This window comes from Sturnira hondurensis, unplaced genomic scaffold (genome assembly GCF_014824575.4).
Source record: "Sturnira hondurensis isolate 20B ecotype Veracruz unplaced genomic scaffold, ASM1482457v3 Scaffold0020579, whole genome shotgun sequence".
Taxonomy (NCBI): Eukaryota; Metazoa; Chordata; class Mammalia; order Chiroptera; family Phyllostomidae; genus Sturnira; species Sturnira hondurensis.
The window spans coordinates 3,860,809-3,888,379 of NW_028093210.1; the positions used below are offsets into that span (position 1 = coordinate 3,860,809).

Consider the following 27,571-nt stretch of genomic DNA (forward strand, 5'->3'; position numbering starts at 1 on the left):
AACAAGTCAGTAAAAATAATACTGCCTCCCAGATCATTAGTTGTGTGGAGATGTTCATGCCGTAGGAAGATGAGTACCTTCTGAAAGTTGTTCTCTTCATTGGGTTTTGAAGGACTCTGCAGTTCATATAGAGGCCGTCTGATGGAGCCCATTGGTTGGTGAGGGTTGCCTGTGAGAATTTCAGAATTTTGGATGCAGGTTGGGGAAATAGGAGAGGGTATCTTTTAATTTTTCAGTATATAAAATGACTATGTGGTTGCAAAGATAAAACTATAGAAAGGTATGTTCAGCAAAGTCTCGCCTGCTTCTGCTATGTTCCTATCACCCAGCAAGGGTTTTTATGTTTCTTTCTAAAAACAAAGATTAATACCTCTGTGTTATTACAGTGAATACTGTGTGTGTGTGTGTGTGTGTGTTATTTGTATAAATATACATATACATATATTTCTATGTACCTACATTTGTGGATGTCTGTATATGGTATTCTTCCCTTTCTTTGTGGCATAATGGAAGCGTTTTGGATATCCTCCTTTATAAAGTGAACACTGAGTCCTGGGAGACATACCAGGACAGTTTAGAGACTTTTGTCTTTCTTCTTTGGGGTGCAGACTAGGGTTCTTGCATAAGGGGCAGCCGACATCCATGTGCATGTCGCTGCCCTGTGCATTAACAGGTTTAGTTTGAGCCATGGACAGGCCAAAGCTCTAACCCTTTTCTATTTTTACTTCCCAGAAAGGAACAAGTGGGACTGTGCTGCTGACCAGCTCATCGCCCCTAAATCTGCTCTCTTCATCCTACAAGACAGGCAGCCCAAAGCTGCCTGGGGCCGTGAACTCGAACTCCCTGGGGATCATTTCCCCGTTTCCTCTCCATATGCTTTCCTTTAGCGCGGACTCCTCTGCCAAAGCAGGGGTCTCTAAGGATGCCATTGTCACAGGCCCTGCCCCTGGGACGTTTCATCATGGCCTCAGCCACAGTAAGTGCTTGTCCCCTTCTCCTCGTGCTAGAGGCACAGAAGGTGTCCCAGGACTTCTGTTGTGACCAGCGAGTTCTGTTGTCATGTACCAGGTTTCTGTGTGTGTCTGGTGTGTGGCTGTGGGCAACATTGTTGGGGATCATGCCGAGAACTCTTCCCGGCCTTTTACCCAGGGCTGGCTAGTAGGCCATCTGGGGCTCTGGACCGCCAAGGCTGCTTTTCTGTTCCCATCTTCAATGTGTGTGTTTTGTTCTTTTCTCCCCTCCTGTTTTCTCTCAGGTCTCCTGGCTGGTTTGCACTCCAGCCCGCCCCACACAGCACCTCTCCCACATGCTGCCGTGTCCACCCACGTCCCGCAGAGTCTGCCAGGTAATTGCCAGGTGGTCAGAGTGCTGTGCGCACTGTGCGCCATTTCCTTTTCCATCCAATAGATGCCTTGTCTGCTGCTAAAGATTCCAGTGTCTTCACCTCATTGTCACTGTGTTGTCTTGGTTTGTCGTTTGAGGCTGTGGCTCTGTGGGTACTCAGAATAACACAGGCTTCTTCCACTTTGTGATTTCCCTTGGTTCCCTGTCACTGGGTCAGCCTTATCCCAGGTTATCACGGAGGAGGTCATGGTGACCTGTGTGTGAGGCAGAGGAATCCTTAGCCATTGGCTACCGGGGCACTAAGGCCTTTAAATTGAAGCTGCTATGCCTTCCACGTGATACTAGCCAACAGAAGGCTCTGTAAACTTGGTTGGAATGAAAGGGGAAGTCCAAGAAGTAGTGAGAGGTCACAGTGGCAGGGTTTTCAGGAGGGACTTTTACCTCTGATGTAAGTGTGTATCCAAGAGCAGAGCAGCTGTCGATTCAGTTCAGTAAAAGAGAGTTGGGGGCACAACAGGAGTTGGGGCAGTGTTTTTTTCCTCCTGCTTTTTCTCTGTGAGAGCAGTGGCTTCCAGAAGGGGACCCTCTACGAGCCCTTGGTTTATACCTGTGAGAAGCTGGCACCTTTGTCATCAGCGACTGGCCTCACCCTGTTCTGGGACCTGGTTCTTAATGCAGCTAATGGAATGCTGGTGTAGAGCCTCAGGAATCTTGGTTTTGGCCTATTGCATTACTACTGTAGACCTGCTCCAGAAATGACCAGGGGCCACATTGGTCAGGGAGAGCCATTCTTCCAGAAGCTGAGCCTGGAGCCACGCTGGCAGACTGGTACCTGGTGGGAGTAAGATGGGGAATCGTCCAGCTGGGTGTGCCCGAGGCCTGCTATACTGAGAGCTCTGGTCTGTCTCTTCCAGATTTGCTCTGGGTCCCTGGCCCCCCATGTACTTAGACTGATGCATTTTTATTGAATGCCAGAGGCCATTTGGGTGCAAGAGTGGATTGTAAATGTCCAATATGGAATTGTTACTTTTCAGAGAAAAACTGAGAGTAAACCCTGTATCAGTAGTTAACTCCATTTTCCACTGGAGAAACAGTAAAATGTAATGGACTCACGCAAACTAGAGGCTGCTGCTGTAGCTGAGATCATAATGTAGGGGTTGCAGAGCTTCCTGGGAGAAAGCTTGTGGGTTTTCAAAAAGAGATTGCACTGCCTCTCCTTGCTTTCAGGTATGTCACCCTTTCAAACTGAGATGACAATTAAAGAGCCATTGGAAAGATGACTGTCGAGTCTGTGGTATTTTCAACACAAAAGAGAAAAGTGCTTTCTTTACCATTTCTTTTCTGTTTTCCCTCTGGTTATTAAGAGCCTATCAGAAAAGCATCTATTGTTAAAACAGGCTAACCGAGTAGGTTGTTCTTCTCTCCTCTAGACATTCTTCAGGCTGTAGGATTCCATGAGTAGTTGTAATGAGAAGCTGTCCGGGCATTTTAATTGTGTGACTTGTTTCTGCTTTGCTTTGTTTCCGATGTGGACTCACAATGCTAGTGCCTTTGAACTTGTCTTTATAGAAACGGAGGGTCTTTTGATGGTGAGAATGCTGATTACTCCTTGAGTTCAGTGTGACTGTCAAACCTCATCATGGAAGGCCAGTTTGCCACAGGAGGGTAGTTCTTGGCTACATAGTTGTAGGCCCACATTGCATAGTAGAGGTGCTGTCTTTGAAAACAACACTCAGTGAGCAGCTGCCTTCAGTGAGCAGTGCAGAGGGCCAGGCGGGCTGCAGGCTGCTACAAGTAACAGCATACTCAAATCACCTTTGTCAAGTGTTTTTGGCTCATTGAACCTCAGAATACTCAACGTACAGAGGCTCTTGCAGTTTAAGGTGATCTCCTTGAGGTTTGGTTACTGCTACCTTAAGGGAATCAGAGATCCTGAAAGATTTATGTTGTTTTTGCTTATTCTTTTCCAGATGCTTCTCAGCTTCATGGGAAAGGGCCCAGTGTTCCACGGAAATTGTGACCTCTTCAGAGGAAAGGCTGAAAGCTGAACTAGTAGGTCTCTGAAACTGGATAATCAGTGTGTTCTTTCTGCCAACTGGTTTTCTTCTGGAGAAGGCGTGAGTGCTAAGTGGAACGTCTCTTGGCACTTGTGACGTGCCTTCAGTTAGGGGAGCAGCATCGTGCTTCTCCAGAGGTACTGACTGGCCTGGTGGTCCGGGCCTCGTGGCTTTGTTGTGGACAATCGTTGGAGGGGCAGCTCTAGGTTGGGGCGTGTACTGGGTCATGTATGGAGCTCTGGTGGCAGGACTGAGCAGTTGGCATGCCTGTGTTGTAAATCTGCCCAATCCCCTGGTGTTGGTCAGAGTACCTCATGGCACCCTACTGGTCAGGGACTGCTTTTGGCCACACTAGGATCCCTGGATGTCGTGTTGTCCATCCCATCCTCAGGCTGTGTGCTCAGTGGACAAAAAATCAAGCTAATGCCACAGCTGGGAGACTTACCTTGTCTCTTTGAAAATTACTCAGAACACCTAGTGTGTGCTCATTGTGGGGGCCAGTTTATCCTCTAAACATGACAATGAAGCTCTTTCAGAGAAAAGATCTTTGTAAGATCCAACAATTGTGATAGGATTTTTAAAGACACTTATTTTTTAGCTCAGTTTTCATCATTACCATTAAATGCATTGGATAGAATGGGACTGTTCTTCGCACGTCATATTTTCGCATGTCATATGGAAGATATAATTCCAGTGCCTTTATGGTGGAGCAGAATTAGACACATGTACACTTGGCCCTCTGAGTGGATCTCAGATGAAGACCTTTTTAAAAGATGACTGTACTTAAGACATAGCCAGTTTATTTGAGGTTTTTATTATTGCTCATCATAGTCTGTGCCGTCCTGACTTAAAGGTCACCTGGGACTCCAAATCCTAGGTCCCAGTTCAGTCAGGGCCCCTGTTTGTTTCTTCCAGTGTTCATCAGGTGGGCTGCAGAGCCCCAAAGGCGTCCTTTATCTCTTTGAGGTTGAGGATATGAGGGGTTCCAAGTTACAGACAGACATTCCAGTTTATTTTATTTAAAAACCATTTTCAAGCAGAGCTGCAGGTATGGGCTTTTGTGAAGCATCTGCTGTATAGACAGGTCTTGAAGTCCTAGGGCTCCCCAGGCAGTGGGACCATGCCTGACCTAAGGGTGATGCACCACTGAATTGGAGAGTGTGTCAGAGACAGATGAAGACGACTCTGGAGCTCCCAAGTCATTACGGTGTTCCCATTTAACCATTGGCTGCTTCACAAGGAGTTTTAGGGCATTTGCCTGTCCTGTGAAGTCTGTGCCATAAAGCAAGTCTGAACTGACTGCTCCAGCTAAGCGATTTCAAATATTTTGAGAGTAAATAGCCTCCTCAGAATGCATAACTATGTAGAGACACAGGCAGCTCTTTTAGTTCCTGACACCCAGGGTCCCATGCTCAATGCTTCACGCTGAGGTTTGCCTGGTGTCTGGGGAGCAAGGCCTCTGCTCTGACTTACTACATAAGAACCAACACATGTTTCACTTGGGGCTACATGGGTTCCCTATCCCTTTATTATATATACTTTTTGCAACTTGGGTTTCCAGTTTGTTTACAGGATAGTCTTAGGAAGTAGCAAAAGAGCCAAAGAAGAGATTTGTATTGCTGAGCTCAGAGCAGTGCAGAGACCACCCCTGAGCTCCTTTTCTGCCCGAGACACCGGGTTCCCCCCTGCAGTGCCCCCTCTTCCCCACATACCATTGAGTGTGCAGCTGGAGCAGAATACCCTCATTTGTAGGAATCTAGTGATGCCTCTTGCCTCAGGGAAATGTTTCTTTGATGGGGAGATTTCTTTTTCTTGTTTATGCTTTATTTGTGGTAACGAAAGAGTGAATGACTTAGCCATGGCAAGGCAGATCTACAGGCAGAGCGGGCTCCGGGCCTGGGGGCTGCGGTGCTGCAGGGCTTTCCTGGGTGCAGCCGTTTCTTAGGTGTGAAAGGGGCTGTGGCTTTGGTGCAGCCACTGGGTTGGTGTTAGGGGTGGCGTGGAAATTGTTAATCTTGTATAAAGCAACTTAATAAATTGTTTCAAAGTTTCCAATACATTGTTTCTCCTTCTTTTCTCTCTACCATATTTGCCAATAATTCTTTCTCCCATAGGAACTGTGATTGGAACTGTTAAATATCTACACGTGATATCCATTTTGGCTGAAAGTCAAGAAGGAATAGGGGCAATAAACCACACATGCAAAAGAGGAAGAAACACACTTAGCATGAAATTAGAGTCAAGCCACCAGATGTTTATTTTTGTGCTATAAGTGGAGTTCCCTATTACTTTCCATTTTCTTACGTAATACAGAGATACAGAGAACCCAAAATTCATTTGGTAAAAAGTCAACTATGCAGTACACCTATGTACCAGTTAGAGAATAAGCAACATCTATCTGTAAGGCACTGAAGCTAAGGCTACCAGCAACACAGTCCACTATAAAATCACTTTAATTTCAGAACCAGAGAACAGTCTCTAATGGTGCATTTTCCTGGGATAGTCTGGCTAACAGAGGGCCGGACACTGTGCTGGTTTCTTTGCATCTTCTCCGGCACAGATCCCAGATCTCACCATTACGAGTCTGACGAAAGTAGGCTGTCAGCCAAACTCTTGGAGGGGTGTGAGTGCAGGTCGGCAGTCCCAAGGGGCCCAGTCCTTTGATGAATGGAAGGGTGTGGGGGAAGAGTTTCCCCATATGGTGTGGTAAGGTCGGTGCTGCATGGAGTGGCTTGTCTGCCTCCCTTGTCTTGTGCTGTAGTAGTATTCAGATTGCTTCTAGGTGTCACACAAAGGGTTTGTTGATGGGAGTGTGTAGGAAGAGGGAGAGAAAAGAAGGGCTTCATGATTTTGAATCATTGGAGGACGAAGCAGGTCTCTCACCTGGGTTGAATGGTGGTGCGGCCAGTGCCCATTCCTTTTGTATGTGAGCTGCACTGAGTAGTTTGGTAGAGAGGCTGTAGGTGGCATGCTCAGCTCCTCATGGACTAGGAGCCTGCACAGGGCCCGGGAGAAGACACTAGGGGGAGGTCGTAGGGTAGGAGAGAGCCAATGTCAGCTTCCAAGAAGACTGAAGGCGAGACTGTGCCTACTTCTGTCCAGACACCAGGACAGCAAGCTCTTGGATGGACATATCCTTGTTGACATAGCGGTCATACTGAGCAGGGGTCAGCCTTCCATTTTGTAGGGCCTCTTCAATGGAGAACTTCTTCCCAGACTTCCTGTCATGGATCACAGAAGACTCCCCATTGGGACCCTTGACTGATATTTCCTCCCAGTCGCACTCCTGACTTCTGAGTTTCACGAACATGTTCCAGTCTATGAGGCCAGCCCGATGAGCTTCCTCTGGGGACAGCTCCCGGCCTGTGTCAGGGTCAATGACCACAATGGAGCGCCGCAGATGGTTCTCCCTCTGCTCCCTCTTGACGGCCACGGAGCCCAGGCGCTTCTGCAGTTCATCGATCTCAAGATCTTTATCTTTGGAGAGTTTCTTGAGGTCTTCTAGTTCTCTCTCCAGGGACCACAATTTGGAGTCGAGGTTTGTCCCAGGGTCCACTGTGGTCGTGTTTCTTAGGTCTTGTGCTTCTATTGCTGCCATTTCAATTTCCGATTGCAGCCTTCGGGTTTCCAGCTCCAGGTTTTGCCGTTCCAGCTGTAGTTTGTGGTTTTCTTCCCTAAGAAAGTCCAGCTCTTTGGATGACTTGGAGTTGTGGAACTCCAGCTCTGAGAGCTTGGCTTCCAGCCGGCTCACCTCCGCATCGAGTTCCCTCTTGCCCCGGCTCTCCTCCTCCAGGCTGTTCTTAAGCTTCTGAATTTCTTGTTCAGTGTCACCTTTCTCCACCTGGATGCTTTCTGAGAAGACCACCTTTTCCTTGACCTCCATTTTCTCCAGGTTGAGGAGCTGCTGCTTCAGGGTCTCAAGCTCGCTCTCCAGGACCTGCCGCCGGTGCCTTTCTTCCTCCAGCTGGAGTTTGAGCAGGGAGTGCTCCCGGGCCTGCTGGGGGTCCTGCTGCAGTACCACTTTCTGCTTGAGGGTCACTTTTTCTCGGGCTTCCCCCTCCTCCTTCTCCAGGTCAGCGAGCCGTTGCTTCAGCCGCTGTACCTCCATCTCCGCCTCCCTGCGTGCCTGTCGCTCACGCTCCAGCTCCTCCAGCTGGCGCTCCAGCTCCGCCCGCTTGCGCTGTAGCCGCCGCAGCTCCCCACGGAGGTGGTCAATCTGCCGGAGCTCCACGTCAATGCTCTCCGTGAAGGCATCCACCTCAGCTCGCAAGCCTGGCTCCTCCTCATACCTGACTACCTCCTGTTGGACCACCTTTTCTTTTACCTGGGAAAGCTCCTCCTCCTTCTGTTTGATTTTCTCCTGCTGGGAAGCCCTCTCCCTTTCCAGATCCACTTGCTTTTTCTGTTCCTCTGATAGTCTGGCCCTCAAAGACTCTACTTCCTCTTTGGTTTGGGGGTCTTCCTGGAACTGGAGGATCTCCTGGACTACCTCCTTGGTCTGTACCTGGGGTTTAGTGTCTTTCAGGGACTGAATCTCTTGCTTCAGCTGGTAGATCTCTAAATCACACCTTTCAATGAGTCTGGTCTTGTCCACAATCTCCTCCCGGAGCCTCTGGAGCTCTTTCTCCATCTCAGGGTCAGTCTTATACTTAATGACTTCTTTTGTCACTTCTTTGACTTCCACCTGGGGACCCCGTCTCCTCAGTGCCTCCAGCTCGCCCTGGTAGCTCTTCAGCTGTTCCTCTGCACCCCGGTACTTGCGCTCCTGCTCCACAAGCTCCAGGCGGAGGTTGGCCACTTCACTCTCTGCCTTGGGGTCTGGCCGGACAATCTCCCGCACCTTCTCCTGTACCACCACTTTGGCATTTTCCTCTTCCAAGGCCCAAATCTTTCGGAGCAACTCGCTCTTCTCCCTCTGGTGGGCGCGAGCCTTGGCAGCCTCGTCCTCATACTGGCGTTTTAGGTCACCAGCTTCCCTCTCAGCTGCCATGTCCTTTTCCACCTTGAGCACCTCCTTGACGGTGACCTTCCCCTCAGCCATGGCTCTCTCCTTCTCCAGTCTCTTCAGCTTATCTTGCAGGAAGCTCAGCTCCTCCTCCTGCTTCTCCCTGCGCTTGCTCTCCCTCTGCTGGTCCTCCTGCAGCTGCCTGTATTCAGCCTCCAGCTGGGGGTCGTTCTGCAGTTTCACCACCTCCTTCTCAGTGACCTTCTCCCGTGCATGGCTCTTTTCCTCAGCCAGGGCTGCAATGCGCTGCTGCAGGAGGACCGCCTCTGCTTCCCGGGTGCCCTTCTGCCTCCTCAGCTCCTCCAGCTCCTCCCTCAGTTTCAGGACCTCATTGGCCTGGGATCTGTCTGGCTCAATGCGCAGGACCTCCTTGACTATATACTCCTGCCCCCCGTTCCTGGCCTCCTGCTCCAAGACGCGTAGCCGAAGCTGCAGTGCCTCCAGCTCCTCCTGGAGCAGCTGGTTTTTGTGCTGCTCCTCTGTCAGGGTCCGCTGCATCTGCTGGAAGCTCTCCTCAAGTTCAGGGTCCGGAACCTTCTTCAGCACCTCCTTCCTCACCACTGCTTCCTGGGGATTCTGATTCTGCAGAATCTGGATTTCTTCCTGGGCACTCTTGACCTCATTCTCCAGCTGCTGCCTCCGCTCAGTCTCCTCATCCAGTTCCTTCTGAATCTTCCACATCTCCTCTGCTTGGGAGCCCAGCTTGTTCCCTTGCTGGGTCTCATGGGTCATTCCTATCTCTGGCTGCTGGGAAAGAGAAGACAGTGCATGGTTAAAGCCAGACTCTCCACATGGCCTGTTGCCACCTGGTCACCTGTGAACAGATCAGACTGGCTGTCCTGTGATCAGTAAGGGACCCTATATGCTGGGTTCACAGGAGTTCTAGGGTTACATCTAAAAATGGTAAAACAGCCCAGGCTGCTGTGGCTCAAGGGCACTGTGAACCAAAGGGTCTTGGGTTCAATTCCCAGTCTAGGGCACAAGCCTGGGTTGTGGGTCAGGTCCCCAGTTGGGGGCACAAGAAGCAACCACACATTGATGTTTCTTTCCCTCTCTCCTTCCCTTCCCCTCTCTAAAAATAAATAAATAAAACCTTTAAAAAATAAACTTATTAAAAAAATTTTTTAATGGTAAAACAGCCCTGGCCAGGTGGCTCACTTGGTTGGAGCATCATCCCATACACCAAAGGGTCACGGGTGTGATCCTTGGTCAGGGCATATACCTAGGTTGCAGCTTTGATTCTCAGTCAGGGTGAATAAGGCAACTGATTGATGGTTCTCACATCTGTGTCTTCCTCTCTCCACCCGCCCCCCCCCCCACCTGCCCAAACTTTCTCTCTAAAATCAGTTAAACATATCCTCAGGTGAGGCTTTAAAAAAAAAGGTGGAACAACTAATTTAGGTCTTTTTTTTTACAGGCATCTGGTAAAATATTTTAAAAATGTATAAGAGTGTGAAGTGAAGTCATAGTTTTCCACCTCTGGTCCTGCACTGTTACTAGAAGAGTATCTGTCACCTTAAAGCAAGTATGTTTTTAGTGTGTGCCATGTTTACTTTTCTTTACAAATGGTCGCCTGTTCTGCCCCCTGCTGTTGTACTTTATGTGCGGAGACAACACTGCACAGCAGCGTAGAGGGCGCTACTGCACTCACTGTTTAACAGCGACATGTGGACAGACCATCATTTCATTACCCATTGCTGATCAATAATGAGTTGCTTCCAGTTTCGTGTTGTTACAGTGCTGTCATAAACATTAGTGACTTTTAAAAATACTACCTTTTACTGGGCACTCAGTAAATGTCTGTTGGTTGGGATACATAAGTTATACTCAGCAGGGGCATTGGCTTGGGCCGGTATTTGCACTGGTGCTGCCCAGCCGCATTTGCAAGGGCCACTCCCACTAGTTTACAGGCTGTTTCCTTGAGGCTGAGTGAGTTTTGTTTCTGACCTGTTGGAACAGTTTTGAGTAGAATGTTGTGTTACAATAAGATTCATTCATTACCTGTCTCAGCAGATTCAGAGCAAACTCCAGGTTCTGCAGCCTCTGTCTGTTGACAGCGTTAACTTCAGTGAACTTGGCAGTGAGAGCCGCCTCCTACAGGAGAGCATTCAGTGAACAAGAGTCAACAGGCTAAGCAAGAAAGATCTAGGACAGGTTTTGAAAAGTCTGGCATTTGGGGGTAGAGGGTAGTAGCTTCTTATCTCTTCCTACCAGGTATTCTACTACAGTCTTATTCAGTGGAGAGAAAACTGGATTTAGAGTCAGAAGTCCAAATTCTCAGTGGCCTAGAGCAGATGTCTGTTTGAACGTTAATGTTCTCATGTATAGAGGAAATAACCTCAGCCTCCTATGTACCTACTGGGCAGAGGGAGCAAAGTGGGAACCTCTCTAATCCATGGCTCTGACCCAGATAATTGCACCAGGTTGTCTTTCTGGGTATATCAATGTCACTGCCAACATGTTCATTCCTCTCTTGCCAAACCTGTCTGCATCCAGCAGAGTTCTCTGCCCAATTTCCCTGTTGCACATACATCATCTCTGAGGTGTGCATGCTGTGCTTCCGGGAAGGCTGGGCAGCTCTGAGAAGGCCTACCCACAGAGCTCACCTCTTCCCTCACTTTCGCAGCAGGGGACTGGAGCCTGGCTCTCTTGCTCACATGGCTGCTCCTTCCATTCTCCAAGTCAAGAAGGGACTTTAGCTTCTCTGCTTCTAACTCGTAGTCCTGGGGGAGAGACATGGCAGAGGGCAGAGAAGGTCAGTTGAGATTGGAATGTTCTTACAGTCCTTCCAGCTGACTGCAGAAGTCTTCCACTCAGCTGCATCCTGTACTGGCTGCCAGGAGTTTATTTTAGAGTCCTCAGTATGTAACAGTATATAGCTACGTACCTGAACAACATGTGAGACAAGAAAAAGTATGCCCACAGTTCCCCTCCACCCCAGAGAGCTCCCTTCGGGCCTTCTCCCCATGCCTAGAGAGTGATATTCTGCTTCTTTAACTCATGTTGCCACCTCCTAAATCATCTGGTCTATCAGTTTGATGGCTTTACAGTCCATCAAGTGGATGGATGATCATTTACCTAGCCATTCCTCTGCTACTGAACATTTAGGTTATTACTAGTTTGTCTAGGTTATTTTACTGTTCAAAATAATGCTCTTACAATGGTTTTGTTTGTGGCATACTGTTATTATTCTGTATTTTTTCCTTTAGGATAAATTCCCCCTGGTTTACTGCTTCAAACAGTAGAAAACCCTTTTCCAGTATTTAATGCCTAGTACCAAATTTTTTTCCCAAAGGGCTGTGCCAGTTTGCAGGGCTGCCAGTAGGGCCTGAGGATGAGCCTGCCAGGCCCAGTGCTTCTCTCCCCAGAGGCCCTGATGTTTTATACTTTGGGAGGATCTCACTTCTCACCTTGACAGCTTGCTGGTACTGCTGGGAATGAGCGCAGACTTTCTGTACTTCCTGTTCCCTTCTTGCTATTTCATCTAGCAGGTTCTATAAAACAACAGAGACTTTAAAAATAAAAAATTTTACACAAAAAACCTTTGTTGTGGGGGTGGGGACTTTGATAAATTAGCTAGATTCCTTAAATCTGAAACTATTCTTCCATAGCACAAAATACAGCAAATGGCTTTCTTGCATGCATTTATTACAAAGGCAGTTCTTCACAGGTGAAGAAAGGGCAAGAAGATAATTATCTTTGCCTGGAAAAGAATGTTCATTGCATGCTTCAACATGTCAGGCACTGTGCTAATATCTAACTTAGATTATCTCATTTAATCTTCCAACAAGCCTGTGAGGTAAGCGCCATCATTATCCAGAGGAAGCCGAGACACAGTGAGTTGACCTGCCCAAGGGGGCACAGCTAACACTGGACTGGGAGTTGAATTTCCACTGTTGGGTGCCCGTGTTCCTCGTTCCTCTCCCTGCAGCACTGCTGCCTTCTGAGAAGCCCGGACTCTGAACTTTGGAAATGGGATTTTCCCCATGCAGGTGCCCCTTCTGTTTGTGTAGCCGTTTGCTTATTCAGCCAGCCTGCGCCGAGAGTCACTTGGCCAGGACCCAAACGGGGCACAGGGGAGGGAAAGATGAGCAAGGCTGTCCTCGTTCTCAGAGAATTAGGTGCTAGGAGCCAGGAGGGCCAACGTACCATAAGATCACAGCTCTGCTCGGGCAAGTGGCAGCCACTGCCAGGCTCCCCTTCACCAAAGGGCTGACTTTGACCTCTGAGGCCCTGCCCCTTGTGACTATATGCCCATGAATGCAGAAGCATTTGTCTTACTTTCTGATTCTTCAGCTTGGTCTCCATCTGGCTGAGGCTGTCTGTTTCCTGGGGCTCATAGCTGGGGATGTTGGACAAGAACTGGAGCACGTGGTTGTAGCCACTGCAGTAGTCCTCATAAGCAGCTCTGGCACTCCGCAGGCTCTGGGCCCTGCAGAGCAAAGCTGGTCAGGCCTCTGCCCCAGCAAGCAGATGCCTCACCAAAAGCTTCTCTTGTCCCTTTTTAAAGCAGTCACCTCATGTTCTTTTTGTGTGTGTGTTCATTTTTTAAAGCGTGTGGGGCGGGGGTGGGGACCAAATGTAACTCCATTGGAAATAACGTAAACGTTCACTAGAAAGGGAGTAGGTAAGCCAGTTATGGAACGCTAAGTTCCCTCTTCCCTATGGGAACAGGTAGGTAGGTCCATGTGGACTGACATTCAGGGATACTTACTTTGTACTATAGGACCTAAACAACACAGAACTTAGGAAATCTTTTTTTTTTCCAGAAATAGTTTTCACCCGAGGATGTTTATTGATTTGAGAGAGAGAAAGAAACGTTGATTGGTTGCCTCCCACATGCACCCCGACCGGGGATCAAACCCACAACCTTTTGGTGTGTGGGATGATGCCCCAACTAACTGAACCACCCAGCCAGGGCTAGGAAAATTTGGAACTCACCAGAAGTAAAAACATATTAAAAGGTGTGGGACACAGTAAAAGCAGTGCTGAGGGAAACATGTGGGATTAAGTGTTTATATTAGAAAAGGCTCCCAAATCAACAATCTAAGCTTCCACCTTAAGAAATAAAAAGAGCAAATTATATCTAATGTAAACAGAAATCAGGAAATAATCAGATACCAATGCAACAAGAAACAAGAAAACAGGAGAAAGCACTGAAACCATAGGTCGTTCTTTGACATGGTCAATAAATTGATAAACCTCTGAATGATCAGGAAAAATAGAATATACAGATACAGTGAAATGAGATTTAATGTAAGGAGAGGATATTTCCTCAGAACCTGCAGGCAGTAAAAGGATAAGAGTATTATGAAAAATTTTATGCCAATAAATGCAGCAACTTGATGAGATGGACAAATTCCTCAAAAGACAGGGACTGAAGTTGACTCAAAAATGAATTGAACCAAATAGTACCTAAATAGTACCTGTTTAACAAGGTTGAATCTGTAGTTAAAATCCTTCACACACACACACACACACACACACACTCTCTCTCTCTCTCTCTCTCTCTCTCTCTCTCTCTCTCAATTGCAGGCCTATACAGCCTCTGGTGAATTCTACCAAGTGTTTAAGGTAGTAATATCGCTTCTGTACAGACTCTTCCAGAACACAGAAGAGGAGAAGGGAACACTTACTGATTCATGAGGCTGGCAAAATATATGACAGGAAAAATAGCAAGATACCATGTATGTGATGTGTTGTCATTTGTGTGTCGCCCACCTACCCCAGGTTCTACAAAACACCTTTTTGGAAGCATTCATATGAACTTGGTAGCAGTGCTTACCTTGAGGGAAGGGCTGGGCATTATAGTCACTTTGACTGTTTTACTTTGTATTTTTATTGCTTTTTTCAAAAAGCAAAATTTATCAGAAAACAGCCTTTGGTGGTGTCAGCAAGGATCCCACTCTTGTGGCCTCAGGCAGACTAGCTCCGCCAAGGCCACCCTCGGCCCCTCACCTGAGCTCGGCCTGCTGGCGGAGGTTGTCGAAGCGCTGGCGCAACTTGTGCACCTCGGCCTCCTGGCGCTCCAGGTCAGGGCAGTGCTCCTGGAAGCGGCTGGCCAGGGAGCTGGAGCACTGCTTGGCTGCCTGCAAGTTCTGCTCCACCTCACTGAGCAGGGACTTCTGGGCCTGCAGCTCAGAGGCCATGGCCTGTCGGGTAGAGAGGCCAACAGTGGGTGCTGTGGTCAGAACTCCCAAGGGCAGCTGCCAAGGCAGTACTGCCCCAGGGGCTTGGAACAGCTGTTTTGGTGGGGGTAGGCCTCGGTTTAGGAAGGGACTGGGGCCTTGACTCTGAGTTTCTCCTCAAATCTGATGGCTAGTTCTGCATGTTCCATTTTGTTACAATGAACAAACCTGGAAAAACTTAACATCTAAAACACTGTGGCTGAGCCCTGGCTGATGTGGCTCAGTGGATATAGTGCTGGCCTGAGAATCAAAAGGTCATCGGTTCAATTCCCAGTGCGTTGCATACCAGGTCACTAGTTGAGCGTGTGCCAGAGGCAACCAATTGATATTTCTCTCCCTCTCTTTCTCCCTCCCTTCCCCTGTCTCTAAAAATGAATAAAACCTTTTAAAAATAAACTTAAAATAATAAAAACCCTGCACATGCCCTGTGATGCTGCAGCCACAACTGAATGGCCAGCTGCTCTCTGCCTCCAGGCTTTGGGGAAGGCTTTGCCCTCTGAGCCCATTTCCCAGGCTCTGAGGCGAAGGTCTCAGCACACAGCCAGGATTTTGTGAATTGGTGCGTAAGGTCCTCCCTCGGGCTCATAGACTTGAATACTCATACTGGTCAGGCAGGCAAATGCTGGGGGTTGGGGGCAGCTGCTTCAGAGATACTGGGAATCTTGGGGGAGAGGAGCTTGTGCACACCTTTGACTTTAAAACCTAGCACCTGATTTCCACAAGCCACTCAAACTCCATGAGCATATGGAATTGGTGCCATGTGCTTCCATTTAAAACTTCCAGTTTGGCACACTGCTGGCTTCCAAACCTGGAGAGGCTCGCTGCTGGGCATCAGGGCCCCAGTCCTCTCATCTGTCCAGGGCTGCTGGGTGGAATCACCCAGTTCCTCCTCTGAGTTCCTCCTCAAATCTGGTGGCCACTTCTGCAACTTTGTTACAATGAACAAAATCTGGAAGCTAACCTAAAACCCAGTGGCTGGCAGCATGTGCCCTGTGATCCCAAAGCCCAGGGTCCCCAGACTCACCGCCAGCTCCTGCCTCTTGCTGTCCAGGGCATGGCCACTCTCGGGCACTGTGTCCTCCTGGGTCAGCCGGTTCTCATATGTGGCTAGCACCTCCCAGCCCTGCTGTAGACTCTTCTCCAAGCGGTTTGCAATGTTGACCCTGAGGATACAGGTCAGCAGTGAAGGGGGTGCCTGCCTGGCTCCTTGATCCCACCAGACCGCCCTGCTGCCCGCCTACAACCCACTTCTCCTGGGCCAAGTCCAGCAGCTGCACCAGGCGCTCGTGTCTGCGGTTGGTGTCCTCTACCCGGGTCCTTAGCAAGGGTGCGCTGCCGCTGCCTGGAAGGGCCTGCATGAAGGCCTCACAGTCGGCGGTGCTGCGTGCTTTCTCAGGCTCGATCCGCAGCAGCTCATTGGTGATGTTCTGTGGAGACAAGAGGCCCTCCTGTTGCCCGTGCATGGGCAGCCACCTTGCCCCAGTGTCCTGCAATCTTCAGGCAGCAGAGGAGGCTCCCCAGGGGCAGCTCTGACTGAAGCGGAGAGGCCTGGGCCCTCCCTGGGAGCCTGGAGCCTGAAGCCTGAACAGGGGTTCTGGTGTCTGCATTTGTACTGAGCACCCCGGGGTCCTGAAGCAGGAGACTGCCTCACAAAGGGATAAAATTAACAAGCAGTTGCCAGAGCGAGCACTCAAGTTCTAAGCACCACACACGGTTGTTTCATTGATCTTTAGGGGCAACCCTATGAGATAGGTACTTTCTCCCTCCCTTCACAGCTGGGGACCCTACAACCCCAAACAGCTTAGGAAGGGACATGGGGAGGCCTGGACTCTGCTCCCATGCCTGCACCAGGCATCCTCTGGACCTTGACTTGGCCCCTACCAGCCATGATGTGAGGCCACATCAAGTGTCACTGCACCTCTTCAAGCCCAATTTCTCCTCTGTAAACCAAGAATGGCCACCCCTGCCACAGAGGGTGCCTGAGGACTGAGGAGACTGTGAAAGACTGGAGCGGTAGATGCTGTTTGCACCTGACCATGTGGCACTGCAGGCCTCTTGCTGCAGCTCTAGCTGCTCGGGCAATAAACAGTGCAGAGGCAGGACCAGCCTCACCAGGCCTCCCTCCCAGGGATGGGATTGAAGTGGAGTGCCAGGGCTCAGGCACCTCCTTGATCCTCGGCCAAGCGCAGCTCCCTTCCCCCACACCTCAGGACTTCTTATTACACAGGGCAGGTGGTCCCCATTGAGCACCAACATCCCTGGGGAGATGAGTCTTGAGCAGGGTCCCAGGAGAGCCCGGTCCCAGCCTATGCCTTCGGCCTGGAGTGGTACCTTAAGGTCTTTGGCCCGCTCGGCACTGTCCTGCACAGCCCGGCCTTGTTCCAGTGGTGGCCGCAGGATCCCCGTGATGGCTTTCTCCTGCCGGTCTAAGTCGCTGGCCACCTTGTCCAAGCTGGCCAGCAGCTGCCGCCCCTGCAGATCAGAGGCATCTGCCAGAGAGAAATTAGAGTCAGGGGGCCGTTGGGGGCTTGAATCCCAGGGAGTGGGCCGAGGAGGCCAGCTGTGTCCTCCAGGGCTGGCCCAGCCTCCACACCCGTGCTTCGTCCAACCCGTGCTGTCCCATCTGCAGCACAGACCGTGTGCAGTGCCTCCTCCCTGTCCCCGCACAGACTTGGGCAGTGGCCCCAGGACCCACCTCCGGGGTTCTCTGCCTTCAGCACCTCGTGCCGCTGCTGGAGTGCACTCCTCGTCCCAGCTGCTTTCTGCCGCACGCTGCGGTACTGGCTGCTCAGGCTGTGAGGGCAAAAATGGGCTGGGGACCCAGGGCAGCCTCCTGCCCCTCCAACCAGATGCAAGACCCTGGCCTCTGGATGGGCAGAGAGCCCAGAGGAGTCAGGTGGCTCATCAAAATGCTTTGAAAAGTTAAATCAGAACACACATGGTTTGCTGAAATATTGCTCTGTCTTTACTCGTGGGTTCAGATGGGCCTCTTCCTTTCATCCTTTCTGTCTTCTTCATAGCAAGGCTTACTGCCTAAAGTCATCTGGTTTGATCCTTTGTCTTCCCTACCAAGGTGTTACCCCTGAGGGAGCGGTACACAGGTGCTCAATAAGTACTTGCTGAATGAATAAATCAAGGTATTCCTAGAATCACTCATTCAAAAAAATTCTTGGGTCCATCCTTTGTACCAGGTACAGAACAAGGTCCTGGAGACAGTAAATCTCCTCAAAGAGGCCCCTCCCATCAGACTGACACACACACAAAGCGCCCTGGTAAAGAGCAGGATGTGCAGTGGAAGGAAGGAGGTGCTTGGGAGCTGAGAGGTGGCAGCATGACTGCTGGAGCCAGGGTAGAAGGCAACAGGGCAGTCAGGGAAGGCTTCCCAGAGGAGGTGACCCTGGAGCTGAGGCCAAGAGGCTTGAGCTGACCAGGCAGTGAGAATGTGTCCAGGTAATGGGAACAGCATGTGCAAAGGCCTAGAGGCATTCACAGAGAAACTGCTCACTGAACCATGCCTGCAGCTGGACATTCCCATACGGCAAGTCAGCCTGGGTGACGGGATGGGCTCCTGTCCCATGCTTCCAAGCGGGTGCAGAGGTAGGGGTATTACCCAGGGCTGTGAACAGGGTCTGAGGGGCCCAGGGGTGGAGCCAGTCCACGCTAGCTCCCTCCTTTGCCTGTACCTGTCAGCCAGAGCCAGGGCCTCGGGGTCAGTTGGGGGGATCATGAAGCAGACGGCTGGGACAGTCAGCTTGTTCCCCGCGCTGTCAGTGAGGTCCCAGCTCTCCCCGTTGTTCTTCTGCAGGGTGTAGCTGTAGCCCCTTGAGATCAGGCCCTGGCATGGGCAGGACAAACAGTGAGAAGGCACAGGGAGACCTGCCTTGGCTGGTGACCTGGGAGCCCAGGAGCCATCTTGTCCCTGCTCCCCAACTCTGGCACCTGGGAAGTCAACCCATCTCTCAGATCTTCCCAAGATGTCATGCCACAGTTGAAAGGACTGGGGATATCCACCCCATTCCTAGTCCATGTAGTCTTCCTTCTCCCTTCCCAGGCCTTTACTACTCAGGCCTGGCCAATGAGAGAATGACATCATCCCCCACCCCCACAGCGATTGGTTTAGGCTGGCACAACTCAAATTAGGCCAGTGAGAACCTTCCCTGGCACCCCTGCTGGAGTGACTGGGTTTGCTAAGCTGATAGCACACAAGGCCAGAGCAGCTGGTGATGGGTCGGGGGCACTGGCAGAGAGTGACCCCAATAACAGAGATGGGTACAGGTTCCTGAAAATGTTTTAGAGGCCCCCTATTCAGCCACGCCCACCCCCAAGTGGCACCCAGAGGCAGTTGGGGCCTGGCTTGCCTGGGGCACCTAGGCAGCCACTTACCTGGTCGCCCTCAAAGTCACAGAGCGCCTCCACGGGGATGGGCTTGAGCGGCGTCTCCCTGCGGTACTTGAGGGGCACCACCTGCTGCCCTCGCTTCTGCAGGCTCTGCACCACGTGCTCATACTTGTCCAGAGCCTTCTCCTGGTCCTGAACCCAGGGGATGCCCTGGTGAGACCATGCGGCCTCCCCCAAGTGGGATGAGGGCTGGGGTGGCCAGGCAGCAGGGGGGAGCTGGGGAGGAGCCTGCTCAGGGCTGGGGGGGTGGGACACGGAGAGTCACTCACTGGGACCATCACTCACATCCAGCTCCCGCAGCAGCAACTCAATCTGGTATTGGTCCTTGAAGTCAGGGCTGTATTTCTGGTTCAGGTCTGAATCCACCTTGCGTAGCAGCTCCTGAGCATCCTTCATGTCTTTGTGGAACTGGGGGAGAACAGTGGGCCCAGTCACGAACACGAAACCACTAAGACCCCTGGGGCTAATCCTGGCTGTGGCTTCAAGTCCAGTCCCAGTCAGGGCTGGGCCTCCCACGCACCCTGAATCCACAAGCTCTGTGGCTTGGGGACACCCCCAGGCCTCCATTGCCTGGCTTTCTAGAGGGCCTCACGGGGAAGAAACCAAGTCCCTTCCCACCAATCCACTCAACAGTCCACCGCTGGGACATACCAACTTTCCTGTGCACACTAGGGAGCCCTTGTAAAGTTCTCTTAAACTTCATTCCTCTTTGTGCCAGGGACACTCACCCAATGCTATCTATACTTTCATTTTGGACACATGGAAGACAAGCCTCCCTACTTTGTTCTAGAATAAATATTCTCTTGCCCATTCTTCAGTCCATTAGCTCTGGAATCATGCCCTGTCAGCTGCCCCTGGGCTGTAGCCATGAGTGGCATTTGGGATCCCTGTGAAGCTCACAGTCCAGCAGGCTTAGAGGCTTGGACACCAAACCATGAGTTACAAAAGTGTCATCTGAGTTTGAGTGTCCCAAACCACCCAATCATAAGTCATCTGCAGCTCATTAAAAAACACATTCCTGCCCTGGCTGGTGGGCTCAGTGGATTGAGCACCACCAGAACTGAATGGCCACCAATTTGATTCCCAGTCCAGGCACGTGTTGTGGGCCAGGGACCCAGTTGGGGACACGTGAGAGGCAACTGGTTCTCTTTCTCCCTCCCTTCCTCTCTAAAAATAAATAAGATCTTTTAAACACACACACACACACACACACACACACACACACGCACACACACACACACGCCTGGCCCTGGCTGTGGCTTAGTTGGTTAGAGCATCATTCCCCATACACCAAGGTTGTGGGTTTGATCCCTGGTCAGGGCACATACAAAAATCAGCCAATGAATGCATAAATAAGTGGAACAACAAGTTGATGTTTCTCTCTCTCTTCCTTTAAAGTCAATAAAATAAAATAATTAAACATTTCTAGGAAATAATCAGTATCCATCAACAGATAACCAGATAAACACCGCGTGGTGCATCCATGCAATGGAATATTACTTGGCCATAAAAAGGAGCGGCATTTTGATTCATGCTACAACCTGGATGAAACTTGAAAACATGTTCAAGTGAAATAAGTCACAAAAGGCCACATAGCTCATGATTCCACTTATATGAAATGGCTAGAATAGGCAAATCCAGAGACAGAAATAGATTAGAGGTTACCAGGGGCTGGGGGTAGGAGGACTGGGGACTGATTGTTCAGTGAGTTCAGAGTTCCTATTTGGGGTGATGACAAAGTATTGAAAAGACAGTGGTGATGTTTGTATCCCACTGTGAATTCAATGACTGCCACTGGATTATATGCTTAAAAATGGCTAAAATAGCAAATTTCATATTATGTATATTTTACCAAAATGAAAACCCACACATTCACTTCTGGGCCTCACACTGACCTGGTGAACTCACTCTCCAGCCCTGGCCCTCAGGGAAGACCGACAAGGGCTGGGCAAGCTCGAGGCACACACGTGTACTCCAGTGTGGGCAGTTGGAGGCCCGGAAAGGCCACTCTGCAGGGCTCCTGAAGGGAGCAGCACTGAGACCCAACGTAAGCCAAGCAGGCCCTGAGCGTTCCCACCAATGGGGCCCCGTGGCCGGCGGGCACCTGGTGGTAATCCTCCATGTACTTCAGGTGGCTCTCCTCGCAGATGAGCAGGTTCAGATACTCCTTCCAATCTGCGTGCACGGCCTCCATGTGAGCCTGCCAGGAGAAGGTGGGGGGGGGTGGTCACTGCTGGCAGGTGCCTGGGACACCAGAGGCATGGTGGGATTCCAGACCAGAGAATGGGGGGGCAGAGAGCCCCTGGCATCTGCATCGTGTGGCTCCCACAGAGGCAGCCAGCTCCTACCTAGGGGTGGGAAGAGGAAAGAGGGGACATGTCAAGGAGCTACGGTGGGCTGCCATGTTCAGGTGCTTGGTCCACACACTGCACAAGGAACAAGCAGGGGCTGTGCCTGCCTGGACAAAGTGGTGCTTTTCAAAAATTTTTGCAAAGGCACTATAGGGAACTGAAAGGTACCCAGGCCCCAAATTCATGTCCCCCAAGAACTCTGAATATGACTTTATTTGGAAACTGGGTCTTTGCAGGTGTACTTGGTTAAGAATCTCAGGATGAAATCATCCTGGATTTAGAGCTCATCCAAGTCCAATGACGGGTGGTGTCCTTAGGAGAGGAGACACACAGGGAAGAGGCCATGTGAAGACAGAGGCACAGACAGAAGCGATGCAACCCTAAGCCAAGGGTTGCCGGCAACCACCAGATACAGGGTGGGGGGCAAGGAAGAATCCTCCCCTGGGGCCTTCAGAGGGACCAAGCCTGCCAAGATCTTGGTTTTACACATCTGGCCTCCAGAGCTGTGAGGGTATACGTTTCTGTTGTTCAAAGCCACCCAGTGTGTGGTCACTGGTTATGGCAGCCCCAGGACACTGATATGGGTACCATATGGGCTTCAGAAGTCTGGAAGCCAAGAGGAGGTGGCAAAGGATCAACACAATGAAAGGAGGCAGGGTCAGAGCAAGATGAGAGGGCAAAATGGAGGGACAGGTAGACAGACACAGGACGCAGGACCCCCCTGCCTTGGGTGGGCCCGCCAAGTCCAGGTGGCCCAGAGCAGAGGTTGCCCTCAGGGCCTCTGGAGGAGGCCTCGCTCCCTGGTGCACACACACCTCAATGGAGTTTCTCCCAGGGTGCTCAGCGGCCAACATCTGGTCTCCCTCATTGTGCAGCTTATTGATCCTCTCCTCTTTGACCTCCAGGTTCCGGTTGATGAAATTCTGCAGTGGAGGGGCGGGGGACAGCAGAGGGGCTCAGCACCCAGCCTGGCATCCCCGTGCTCCCTCCTGGGCATCTGTCCCCACCCCTCAGGCACCAGCGCCCACCTCGTACTGGCGCCGACGGCTTGGGTAGTCGAGGTTGCGGTCACTCCAGTCATACTGCATGCGGCCCTTGGCCTGCTGGTCCAGCCAGTACAGCTCGTTGGTGCAGCGCTGCATGTAGTCCTGCAGCGAGCTTAGGTGCTGCTGCCGCGCCTGTGATGCTGCCTGTGGGGCGGGGCACAGGGCTGAGGTTCCGGCCACATCTGCAGGGGCTGGCTCTACCCTAGCTGAACTCCCTGCCCTGAGTAAGTCACTGACCCTCCGAAACCCAGTGATTCATTCAGCAACTGTTTACTGAACACTGACTAACTGCTCCAGGCACTGGGGATACAGCAGTGAACAAAACAGACAGAACCCTCATGGAACTGACATTTTTGTGGAGCCTCAGTTAACTCATCTGCACAATGGGCATGACGAAAGCACTGTTCTCATAGGGCACAAAGTCCAGCATAGAGTTGGTGCTCAATAAACGTTAGCAGCTACAGCTTCCACTTTTACATCTGCTAGGTAATTATATAGACGGCGAGAAGAGCAGTAGTGAACTGCTTGGGCTTTATATCTGAGAAGGGAGCGGGGCACGGGTAGGGAAGATGGGGAAGGAGGAGGGATGTCTGCATTTTGCTCTGCAAATGAGAACAGCAACTAACCCATACACGGGGTCACCCTGAGCCCAAACTGTGCTACGGACTTCTCCCACATCAACTACTGCCATGTGCGAAGCAAGCCAACGCGACTGGGACTCGTGGAAACTCCACTGCACACAAGAGGAAACCGAGGCTCTCGGGCCGAGTAGCTCACTGGAGGTCTCCCCACCGAGCGGGTGTGAGGCAGGCTAGCTCCAGAGCCTGCTAATGGCTGTGCTCCACCCCCCTCATTCCCACATCTGAGCAGCTTGAAACGTCTGCAACAAGAAAGCATTTATGCATCACGCGTGCAGTTTTAAAAAGAATGCATTCTTGCCGGTGTGGTTCAGCTGGTTGGAAAGTCGTCCCATAACCTGAAAGGTCGATTCCTTTGGTTCAGTTCCTTGTCAGGACACATGCCTAGGGGGCAGGTTCAGTCCCTGGCCAGGGCTGGGATACATGCAAGAGGCAACTGATTGATGTTTCTCACATCAATGTTCCTCTGTCTTTCAGTGTCTCTACCTCCCTCCCTCCCCCTCTAAAATTAATAAGCATGTCCTCAGTTGAGGATTAAAAAAAATGCATTCTTTCAAGGTTTTGAAAAGAAAAATAGAAAATTTTTGCTTATAAAGCATATGGCATTGTACTTGGCATACAGAAGGTGCTTAATATGGAAATAAGAAGCAAACTGTAGGGCAGGCTGTATACCAATAGACAAATTGGGATCTGCTGGGGTTTTCCATGAGCACAGGGCACAGTGGGCACCTCTCAGGCAGGGGCTCGAGGCACCATCTCTTCCCACCTCGTCTCCGCCTGTTCTGTTTGAATTATTACTGCACACACTGCCTATCCCAGCCTCTCCCACCCGATTCTCACCAGCAGTTTCTGGTACTTGGCCTGAAGTTCACTGTTCTGCTCCTGAGAACAGAGCCAAGGACATGGGTTAGGGTGGGGTGCAGGTGTGAGCCCCACCTTTCCCAATCCCCTCCACCACCAACGCCTACCTTGCCCCCGTCCTTGGTCAGGTGGGGCCCGATGGCCTTGACCTCATTGTGGAAGATGTTGTGCTGCTCCACCTGGTGGTCCACCAGCGGCAGGTCTGTCCCAAAGCTCTGGTTGCTCAGCTGGTCCTGGGAGGGGAGGACGAAGACAGTGCTCACAGCAGGTGGGCCAGAGCTGGGGACACCTCCTCGCAGGACCAGCCACGGAGTGAGCAAAGGCCCCGTGAGGGACACAACAAGAGGTTGTCACCTTTATCTACACGTCATCTCATTTAATCTCACAGCAACTTTAGAGGCACACACGGTTACTGTGTCCATTTCACAGATGGCTCAGCCAGAGGCAGTCACTTGCCCAGTGTCACACTAGTAAGAGAGGGCCCTGGGTTCCGGTGGTGGCACTGCTCCACGGTGGGGATGGGCTGGCAAGGGCACAGGAAGAACCGTGACTGGCCGGAAATCTGCCAGCCTGCCAGGACCCTAAGGAGCCAGGGTCAGAGGATGATCCCAGGAAGGTCACAACCTCTATCACTTCTGCTGTGCGACTCTGGGCCAGGCACTGCACCTCTCTGAGCCTCGCTCTTCTCCTTGACACACACATCAGAAAACATTGGGAACACGATTCCCTCCCGGGTTGACTGCGGTGACATTAAATGGTGGGGTTCTCCCCCCATACACCCGGCCCCCGCCCCAGCAGAAGCCTGGGCCGTACCATCTTTTCTTCCACCAGCGCCGCCCAGTTGACCTGTGGGTCCACCTCCTTCACCGACAGGCTGTAGATCTGCTTGTGTTTCCCGCGGAGGTTAGTCACGCGCTCTTTCAGCTGACGGATGCTGAGTGGGGGAGAGTGGCCACTCTGGTTAGCGGGCTAGTTGTCAGGGGCACTGCCCGAGTGCTGCCCCACCCCCCCCACCCTTTCTGCACAGTGTGCCCTGGTAGGACAGGTGGCAAAGGCCTTGGGTTCTAGACAAACACTTGCATCCTCCTCCTCCCCCTCTATCAATGCCTCCCCCAGGCCCACCATGTCCCCCAAACTGTAGAAGGTTCTAGAAGCAGCAGGCACGTCCACTGCTCTCTAGAGTCCATTCGTGAAGGCCCACAGGGGTAGTGTGGGGCATGACAAGGACAAACACAGGGAGCTTTGGGGCACTGAGGGACCCTTGTCCCTGCTGTCTTGAGTGCCGATTTACCCACATCAGAGCAAAGGCAAGGGCCACGAGCACAAGGAGCCAGGTGGGCATCGGCAGCGGAAAAACGTGCTCAAAAGTGCGGCATCAGGAAGCTGGGGTCCCGCTGTGACCAGGACAGGGAATACCAATACCCTGAGTTGTCTCCCCGACTGCAGAATGGGTTATCGTGAGAAGCACATAAAGTGCATGGCACGCACCTGGAATCTACTTAGCCCTCAATAAACCTTAACACGGTTCCTGAATGCTGCGTGGGCTGCCGCCCTCCTGCCCTGGCCCAGTGCAGCTCCCTCAGAACCTGAAGCAGAAGGGACCTACTCCTCGGCGATCATGTCCCCCTGGGGATGCTTCATGTGCTTGGCAATGGCCGCATCCGCCTCCAGCACATACAGCAGCTTCTCTGAGTCGGACACTTTCTGCAGGGCCACATCCCGGTGCTCGGGCTGCCGGCCCTCCTGCAGCCGGGCCAGATCCTATGGGAGTCACGAGAGTGGAGGGAAATCAGACAGGGACGCAGTGGGCAGTGCAGGGATGGGAAGGGTGGGAAGAGAGGGGCCAGCAAGGGACTCCCCAACCCTGCCTATCCTCTCCTCCAGCCGCACAGCAAATAGCCCAAATGTCTACTTGTGTGGTGCTCTGGGATGCAGCCCCCTGGGGGGACCACCAGGAAGGCATGTCAACAGATAAACCTCACAAAGGTGATTGCAAGTTTGTAGGAGTCAGTGTTTACCAAGGAGACATACCAGAGGTGGAATGAGGGGAACCTGCTTTAGCTCCAGTGGTCAGTGGCCCCTGAGGTGTTAACACAAACTAGGAATGAAGGCTGAAAGGGAAGAGTGTTCTCGGCAGAGGGAACAGCCAGTGCAAAGGCCCTGAGGCAGGCAAGGGTGAGCTGTGACTGAAGCCACCATGACTGAAAGGTGAGGAGAAGAAGTAGGAGAGCTGGGCAGGGCAGGCTGGAGCACACAGGACCCATGCACTGAGGGGCACGGGCCAGAGCATGGAATGGCTCTATGAAGGGAAATGACATGACTCCATCCATCTTTAAAAGTGATGCCTCTTGGGGCTCTGCAGGGAGAAGGTATTAATACAAACTGAGAGGGCAGGCAGCAGTTGTGACGGCACCCAAGTGGCAGCTGAGGGTGGCCCTCACTGGGACATGACAAGAATGAACAGAGTGGGTGGACACCTGGGAGGAACAACCAGTAAGTCACTGAGTCCAGGGTCTTGCTTGTTTGGGGAAGAACAATGAATTGGCAGTCAGGGGAGCCGGTTTATAAACACAGCCCATTAATTCACTTAATCAGCACACGTGAAGACTGGCCAGGCACTGTGCCAGCCCCTGGGGACTCCAAGGCGGCAGGGGAGGGGCTGACCAATCAGTGACAGGGAGGAGGACAGATGGGCTGCAGCACAGGGTCCTTTAGGGGGCCAGTCCCTACCCCTCCCTGGGTCTCAGAGTCCCCGTCTCTGCTGCGGGAATAGGAAAGACACCTGCTTCAGAAGTGACATCACAGTGAACTAAGGAGATGGAATCCCTGAAACACGGTCACGGAACAGCCTCAAACACTAGGCAGAGTGAGAAAAGCCAGATGCAAAAGGCCACATCACGCGTGGGGTTCCATTTATGCGAACGATCCCGAGTCGACAAATCCATGAAAAAAATAAGGTGAGTGGTGGCGGGGGCTGGAAGGAAACAGAGTCAACAGTGAATGGTCACAGGAGGTCTGACGAAGGGACCAAAGCAGTTGGAAACCAATTTATGGAAACGGCTGTGTCACTGGGTGAACTTTCTCTAAAGCACCGCATCGCAGACTGGCAGTGGGGGCAGTTTCTGATATCTAAAACAAGCCTTGAAAAGGCTATTACATAAGGGAAAGAAGGAAAGGAAGAAACAGCCAAAGGAAAAAAAAAAAGAGTGAATGGAGATGATGCTACCCGGTAAAGACATGACTTTCTTTCAGAGGATGTCCAAGCCACCTCTCCCAGCCAACTCCAGGACAGCCAGGGGCGGGTGGGCCTTGGAGGTGAGGCCCACATGCCCGAAGGCCCGTGGTGCTGGGCCGTCTCTCCCACCCCGCGGTGAGTCTGGCCCGTTAAAGAACTAAACATCACGGTTCTTGGCTTAGCCACCTAAGCCACTCCCTCATCACCAGCTGATCTGAAGCTCTCCTGGGTCGTTTATAGCATCAAAGATGAATCTTGCAAAGGAAGAAAGTAAATGGATCGTGCCAGCCTTTTCAAAACATGCTAGTCAAGTCGAGAAAGGAGCTTGTAGCTGAGGGATGTTCCGTCATCGGGCAGAACCGGCCAACTGTGAGAGAGGCAGGGCGGTGGCTACTTCGGGGGGACAGCAATGGGAAGGGTCACAGGGGGCCGTCTGGGAGATGGTCTC

General features: G+C 51.5%; 2 protein-coding genes across 9 annotated transcripts in view; one reads left to right on the forward strand and one right to left on the reverse strand.

Moving 5' to 3' along the window:
• Positions 1-5,458, forward strand: part of UBN1 (ubinuclein 1) — a 58,099-nt gene extending 52,641 nt beyond the window's left edge. For 5 of the 7 annotated variants that reach the window (XM_037029917.1, XM_037029912.1, XM_037029915.1 and 2 more), the window contains 3 exons: positions 733-976; positions 1,256-1,345; positions 3,315-5,458. In XM_037029917.1, coding sequence (XP_036885812.1) covers positions 733-976; positions 1,256-1,345; positions 3,315-3,364 — 384 coding nt within the window. In that variant the 3' untranslated portion in view covers positions 3,365-5,458. The remainder of the gene's footprint in view (positions 1-732; positions 977-1,255; positions 1,346-3,314) is intronic. The other 2 variants (XM_037029916.1, XM_037029918.1) reach the window with 1 other exon arrangement.
• A 176-nt stretch (positions 5,459-5,634) lies between these two features.
• The window catches only part of PPL (periplakin), a 46,292-nt gene continuing 24,355 nt past the window's right edge, over positions 5,635-27,571 (reverse strand). The window contains exons 3-22 of one of the 2 annotated variants that reach the window (XM_037029910.1): positions 25,495-25,649; positions 24,702-24,822; positions 23,996-24,121; positions 23,868-23,909; positions 22,372-22,533; positions 22,159-22,266; positions 21,097-21,192; positions 19,278-19,400; positions 18,978-19,124; positions 18,278-18,429; positions 17,290-17,387; positions 16,926-17,083; positions 15,843-16,021; positions 15,619-15,757; positions 14,365-14,558; positions 12,688-12,838; positions 11,817-11,900; positions 11,013-11,129; positions 10,408-10,500; positions 5,635-9,150 (exon numbers count right to left, since the gene is read on the reverse strand). In XM_037029910.1, coding sequence (XP_036885805.1) covers positions 6,490-9,150; positions 10,408-10,500; positions 11,013-11,129; positions 11,817-11,900; positions 12,688-12,838; positions 14,365-14,558; positions 15,619-15,757; positions 15,843-16,021; positions 16,926-17,083; positions 17,290-17,387; positions 18,278-18,429; positions 18,978-19,124; positions 19,278-19,400; positions 21,097-21,192; positions 22,159-22,266; positions 22,372-22,533; positions 23,868-23,909; positions 23,996-24,121; positions 24,702-24,822; positions 25,495-25,649 — 5,106 coding nt within the window. In that variant the 3' untranslated portion in view covers positions 5,635-6,489. Of the gene's footprint in view, positions 9,154-10,407; positions 10,501-11,012; positions 11,130-11,816; positions 11,901-12,687; positions 12,839-14,364; positions 14,559-15,618; positions 15,758-15,842; positions 16,022-16,925; positions 17,084-17,289; positions 17,388-18,277; positions 18,430-18,977; positions 19,125-19,277; positions 19,401-21,096; positions 21,193-22,158; positions 22,267-22,371; positions 22,534-23,867; positions 23,910-23,995; positions 24,122-24,701; positions 24,823-25,494; positions 25,650-27,571 lie in introns of both variants that reach the window. The other variant, XM_037029909.1, reaches the window with a different exon arrangement.